The sequence below is a fragment of the Coptis chinensis genome, chromosome 2 (genome assembly GCF_015680905.1).
Source record: "Coptis chinensis isolate HL-2020 chromosome 2, ASM1568090v1, whole genome shotgun sequence".
Lineage (NCBI taxonomy): Eukaryota > Viridiplantae > Streptophyta > Magnoliopsida > Ranunculales > Ranunculaceae > Coptis > Coptis chinensis.
Window position 1 is genome coordinate 64,929,277 of NC_141457.1, and position 7,139 is coordinate 64,936,415.

Sequence of the window (7,139 nt, forward strand, 5' to 3'; positions counted from 1 at the left end):
ATAGCGACAAATATCATGGATATTGTGGATATTTCTTAATATATCACGATATATCATTTATATTTATTTGAAATATAATGGTAAATATTAAATAAAAATATTATCTAAACAAAATATCCTCAAATATCCCCAAATATCACAACATATCCTAAAATATCGAAAATATCATAAAGATCGTCAAAATATTGCCGATATTTGCAGTTGTATATCTCTAAACTTATCACGATATTTATGTATCTTTTGTTGAAATCTTGATATTTATTGTGATATTTTGTACTATGGTCAAGGGTGCCAAAAGTTTTGAAGACATTAGAACAGTGAATGGTAAAACTCATCCAGATTACAAATCAGCATGCACTAGGCCTACTACAAGATGACGGTGAATGACAAAACAATTCAAGATGGAGAAAATGGTCTAATAGTAACTCATTGCAACAATTGTTTGTGACACTTCTATTATTCTGTATTTCTGTGAGGTATTAGATTTGGTTGAATTGTGGAATAAGAATTGGGAGCTACTTTCAGACGATATACTTGGATTATAGCAAGTAAAACAAGGTAATGATAACCTAACCTTATCTCAAGACGAGCTCAAAAAATTTACACTTCATGAAGTTGAGATTCCAATGAATGAAAACGGTCGAACTCTAAAAGAATTTAGTTTTGATATTCCAAAACCAACTGCACTTGAGAACAGACTGATACAAGAGGAGTTAAATTATGATTGTGCTACTCTCTCCACACAATTTGAGTAACTTCATCTTGGATTTTTTGAACAAAGAGAAGTTTTTAATGTTGTCATGAATGAATTTCAGGAAAATATTGGAGGTCTTTACTTTGTATATGGAAGTGGTGGTACGGGGATGACTTATCTATGGAATACACTAATTGCAAGGCTACGTTCACAGAATAAGATAATAGTTTGTGCTAAGCTATTATCGGTAAATTAAATTTTAGATTTTTTTTTCATGTGCTACATACTGTTTGATTGCACCAACTAGAAACCATGCAATCTAATGTGTCTTGAGAAGTAATATAATGCATTCCAGTTATTAAAATATATTCTCTACTCTTGCCTTATAATTCCAATCAACATATCTGTTACATTGATTTGAATTACTTGGTGATAAATGAACTTCAATTAAATAACCTCCTACAGGGTTGAACTAAGAGATGACAGTAGCCAAGATTTTTTGCAGTTTTAGTCCCATTTTCCATGAAGAATGTTCTTAGTTGTCTTCTCTACTTAATGTAAGTTCTAGACATGTCCCTGTTATAAGGTTTGCTTTTATAAACTTGGTTCATATATTGGTATGTACCAGGTTGTTGTGTGGATTCGATTCTCTGCAATCTTTGTTTGGTTGATAAGGCAAAGTAGTTTGAGCAAACTCGCTATCTGTTAGGGCATCTCCAATGGAGAGCGTATATACATACCTCCACATAAGTGTCACATAGGTGCCACTAGAATTTTATAACTCCTCTTACATACTAATAGTTTCCACACCCAGAATGGTATCCAATGCAACAAAACTTAAGAGTTTGTAAAATTAAAAAATTGAGGAAAAACGACGGTCAAAGTCCGTCGCATATGGTTTAACTAAAAATGAAATAAAACGCACGTGAATTTGAGTAACGTCCGTGTTTAACTAAAACTGATCCAACCAATAAATGACGGTCTTTGCCCGTCGCAAACATTACAATTCTAAAAAATAAATAAAACAGACGTGAGTTTATTTGACCTTCGATTTTTTTTTTTTAGTTGGGACGTTACTTCAAGTGACGTCCGAGATATTTATTAACTAATAGCTGGATGGGGAATTCCGCACCCCCCTCTATTAACTATTAGCTTATCACCTGGGATTTACACCCCATTGGAAACATATTTTTGGTATTTAGAGTGTAAATTTTACACTTTAACACAATTTACACCCCTTATTGGAGATGCCCTTATTGATGTTAAAGAGATGGTTCACATTCCATATTTTTAAGATGTGTACTGAACATGCTCACATGACAATATAATATTGAAGTGTCATTATCCGGATTACATTTTGGACATTAGGCACCAAATTTTGTGAGTAGACTTTCTACACCTCTATTACGTCTGATTTTATTTGTTACACCGAAATTTGTTTAATTTTTCTACAATATTGACGTTCTCCACTACTGTCTCATCATTCTATTGTATCTAATCAATTATTTTTTTATTTTATTTTTTATTTTTTTTATTTTTTTTTATAAATCTATTGTCAATATTGAATGAGTTTGTTTTGCGATTGGTTTGATTGTATGGTTTATGTAACTTATAGTTTACAATGTTGGAGAGACAATGATTCCTGCTAATAAAAAAGCTATTTATGATTTCTTGGTGTTGCCGTGTTGGTGGTTGTATACTTTGTCACATAGGTGTATGAATTGTGTAGTGGTTGGTATATCGGTTTGCATCAACTGACTGGGTTAATTCCGTAAGTATCAATTCCGTAAGTAGTAATAAGCCCATTGGATCCAAAACCCATTGTCGCATCAGTAAGTAGTAAAAGCATCTATCAGCATTAATAAGCCCATTGGATCCAAAACCCATATTCTAAGGACACATTCGTCAAGGTTAATTCCGTAATACAACTTCTCCCTCCTATTAGGGTTAGCATATATAAACTCGCACAAGAAAAAAAGAGAGACCAAACCTCTCTCTCTCCTCACGCAGCTTCTTAACAAACAAAACTCAAAAAACGCAAAGATGCAAAACGAAGAGGGGTTCAACACTGATCTTTACATTCCAAGGAAATGGTATTATTCATTCTAATACGAGGATTCATTTTATTTTTTTCGTGCTGTGATTGTGAATTATTATATACATTTGTTTGTTTGCAGTTCGGCTACGAATAGGTTGATAACATCAAAGGACCATGCCTCTGTTCAGATTAATGTTGGTCATTTAGATGTCGATGGCTTGTATACTGGAAAGTTCTCCACTTTTGCTCTCTGCGGATATGTTCGCGCTCAGGTAAATAGCTTGTTATTTTACTGTGATTTGATTGGTTGTAGGCTTTTAGTTATATGAATGATGTTAATGAGGAAATAAGTACTGTTTCTGTGTTTGAATTACCTTATCACATCAAATATATGTTTTATTTTAGAATAGTTACTTACAATATAATAGTAGAGTAGTCAGCACACAATAGTTGTTAATGGGTCTTATTTGAGGTTATGGTCTGATTCCAATATGCAGTCATACAGGTTCAGATTCTGCACAGTAAGAGTATAAATTAGGGAGTCTGGATCTGGGATAATGCAAAGAAGATTCTAAATAAATTAGTCAAACCAGTAGGAAATCAAATCAAGGTCTCTTTTGTGCATGATTCTTTGGTACCGCTTGACGGCGGGTCCTTCATGTCTAGATGTATTAATGAAGTTGTTATTGATTTTTCGTGTGCAAGTGTAACTTTTTGCTAATGTAAGCTAGAAATTGTTTTACAAATTCATGTCAATGTAATGAATTCACTGCTTCCAGTGCCCCCTTATTGGATCAGATTATAACTATGATATGTACAAACAACTGGTTGGACATCAAGGTAGTTTTGCTTTGTGTTGGATCGTGATGCATCTAAATTGTGAAGTCTAGGTCCTTGATTAGTGAATTAAATGCATCCTATCTTCTTATTAAGCACACCAGTTAAAAACTGTTAATTGTGCCGCATGTCACTTACTATAGACTTGGCATGTACCAGAAAACAAAATATCAAAATTTTAAGAGTTGATACTCATATCATAAGAATGCATTTATCCAATCACATCATTATGAGGTTACGAATTAAGAACCTTGAAATGAAACCTTTTTGTCTTATTCTGGAGTTTGATGTAGGGAGTGAGGGGCCATGGAATCAAACCTGTTTTTCCCTGATGTGAAGTTAGTTATATAGAGTGAAGACCATGGAATTAAAATTTTATGTCCTTATTGTAGAGACAAATGCCGTTAACTGTTACTCACCTTTATTTATTCAATGATATTAAGATGAGTTGGAATATAGCTAAGTTATGTCGACACAGTTATGTGTGTCCATATCCAACATGGATATGAAGTGTGACGCAGCGAAATATAAAAATTTGAGGTATATCATACACAATGTGTATGTGTCCGACATGGATACATAGGCATATAGCATGTGTTTAGATTGTAATAAATAGTGAAAAGGTAGACTTATTTCTGAAAGATCCATATATATTATTGTCTGGTAATGTGGAAAATTAGAAAACAGAGTATATTAGTGGAGAATCGTTTCCTCTGTGAAATTGTAGTTCATAATCCTCCCATTGTTATAGAATATTTGGACATATGCAACTCGTTAAAATTAAAAAGAATATGTGGATATTCTAGACACAATAACATTACAATTTGGCAAAAACACTGTAATGACATTAAGGCGTAAAAAAAAATACTTTTCTTTCATATGGGCTGTTTCTGTTGGTAGTGGGATTGGTGTAGAATGTCACCATGGTGAAAACATCATGTATGTTTATTGCCCTAGGCGACCTTTCTTGGATATTTTGGTAGAGATAACTCTGGAGACAGGATTCTATAGTTAGTTGAAATCTGATTGTTCTCAGTAATTGGAATACAGAGGAAGTTCTGATTGCGGTCTTGATGAGGTATTTTGTTTTTCGAAAGGAGGAATTTGGAGAGTTGGACGACACTGAAGTGAGTTTCATACAAGATGATTTGGACCCCATGTACGAGGGATTTTCTGTGGTTTGCAATTATAACCTAGAGGACCTCGGGATTATTTGTATCCCAATAGCGATGTGACCTTTGAGCATTCCACTAGCAAACCTTGAGTTGACCTACTGATTTTCTTATCTAATTTTGGGGTATGCCATATCGCCTTAATCACTAATGATACCAGGACATAACAGAGCTTAATAAATATTTATGTTGATTTTTCCCTTTGATTTTGTTGAACGATAATATTTGTGTGTACCCTGACTTGTACCTGTGATTACATTTGTTTCTGAAATGATTCATTTTGATTTTGGTCCAGGGAGATGCTGATAGTGCAGTTGATAGGCTTTGGCAGAAAAAGAAGGTCGAAGTTGGACAGCAGTAGATTCACCTATTGGAGGCGTAGGCATGTGGAGGAGTGTTCCTACATTATGTTTTGTTTCTCTGGAATATCCTCACTTGTTAGGACCATTCAATGACTAAATGTTTTGGTTGGATTTTCTCATCTCCTGTAAGAATTAATTATACTATCTCTCGAAGATGTTAAATCCTTTGCTTGTTCTAGTTCTATACTTCTATGTGCTTCATGTTATATGTTATTTTCTAGTTTGTGAAACTTGCGTGTAGGGGCAATCTGTCGCTAGCCTGGTTTCTTTCCAAGCCAAGGGGACATTGTTACTAGTTTTGGATCCTCCAGAGACTCAGTGAGGACGAGGGCAATTTGTGCGGGGTAGATTTAATTAATTCTCAACATTTGAAGACACGTGCATAAGGATGTGCACAATAAGCGTCGTCCAACTCTGAGCTTTGAGTATGCACAATATGAAATTGTAAGCTAAGGTGGATGAACACAATTAAATTTTGATTATTTCGAGCTAAGCTATCGCAGGATAGACGATCAGGGATGAAATTATGAATAATCAGAAGCAAACTTTTATTGGGTTTGTTTTGGTGATTGAGGTTATTTACAAGACTGTAAAGTCATAGCTTTAGGTAGAGAATAATACACAACTAATTGGAGAATAACTGGTCTGAATTATATCATTATATACATTTAGGGGAGGGATAGAACCACAGGCACTGTAGCCACATTATAGGCACAGCCAATCTCGGCCCTTCGTCTATTCCAATCCAATGGCTCCAGCAATCTCCAGTTTTAAGTTAGGAAATAAGAGGGTATTTTCGTAATAAAACTGAACAAAAAAAAAAACATTTGCTCTAAAAAAAAATCACTGTATTTGCAAAGAATCGATGGTTTAAAACCAAAATGAAAGAATGTAAGAAATGGGTGTGTCATCATAAATTCTAATTTGTCAAAATCGTCACTTGAAGTTGCATCGTTGGCTTGATTGATTTTCAGTTTTGCGAATTCACCCAAAACCCAATAAAGAAGAACAATGAGAATGGATTTGAAGCATTGGGCGAAAATTATGAGTTTCTTTTATCTGATTTGAGCAAGTTTCAAATGAGAAGCAAAAGGGGAAGATGAAGAAGGCAATGAAAGAACAAGACAAGATACCCAAATAAATTGACGTACTAATCTTTTTGGGTTGATACTTGATACCACTTTTCTGCCACTTAATTGTTAAGAAGCCCATAATATATATAATCAGTTTCAATTTGGGAACTGAGTTTTCCAATTTGACTCGATAACAACCTTAACCCCATTTAGCAGATGTTGGATTGGAATAGCAAATGTTCTCTTTTCTCCTTCGTCCGTAACTCCACTCTTCTTGATGCTCAATTGAATTCCCTCTGTGCAAAACGAATAGCAGGGTGTGGTGCAACGTGAAGATTAAAAAAAAAATTAGAAGAGTTAAATGTCAACAATTTATGAAGATCCCAATAGGAGACGTTTATGCATGTTGTCCCATATAAAAGTTTATATCAAAAAATTCCCAACCCATAAACATTGCTTCTTAAAAAAAATGTAACCACACCAATTTCCCGTCTTTAATTGTGGGCTGTTATTTTCCAATGGATTAATTCTATCAACGTATTAAATATTTTATGCCCCATCAAGAAAATATATATAAGTCAAGACTCGAGAGAGAGAACCCATAAACATTGCTTCTTAAAAAAAATGTAACCACACCAATTTCCCGTCTTTAATTGTGGGCTGTTATTTTCCAATGGATTAATTCTATCAACGTATTAAATATTTTATGCCCCATCAAGAAAATAAATATAAGTCAAGACTCGAGAGAGAGATAAGCGGAGGCAGTATAGAAAGCTTTGCCAATTTGGAGGTCTTTAGGTTTCTGAAGAAGTCAAGAGTTTTAATTGAGAGAGAAGTCTACATGGTGATATTGTAGGGGATATTAGAAAAGGCTAACTCTTATATTAGAGTGCCACCTAGGAGAGAGAAAATTCTCCATTGGAGGTCTCTACTTTAGTATATAGATAGTAGATATAAAGATGC

General features: G+C 34.2%; 1 protein-coding gene across 1 annotated transcript; it reads left to right on the forward strand.

The window, feature by feature from the left end:
- Positions 1 to 2,618: 2,618 nt before the first annotated feature.
- Positions 2,619 to 5,285, forward strand: LOC147517178 (small ribosomal subunit protein eS21y-like). The gene is made up of 3 exons (XM_086589532.1): positions 2,619 to 2,787; positions 2,872 to 3,004; positions 5,037 to 5,285. Exons 1-3 carry the CDS (start codon positions 2,738 to 2,740, stop codon positions 5,100 to 5,102), a joined length of 249 nt encoding a protein of 82 aa, XP_086445658.1. The 5' UTR covers positions 2,619 to 2,737; the 3' UTR covers positions 5,103 to 5,285.
- The last annotated feature ends 1,854 nt before the right edge of the window (positions 5,286 to 7,139 follow it).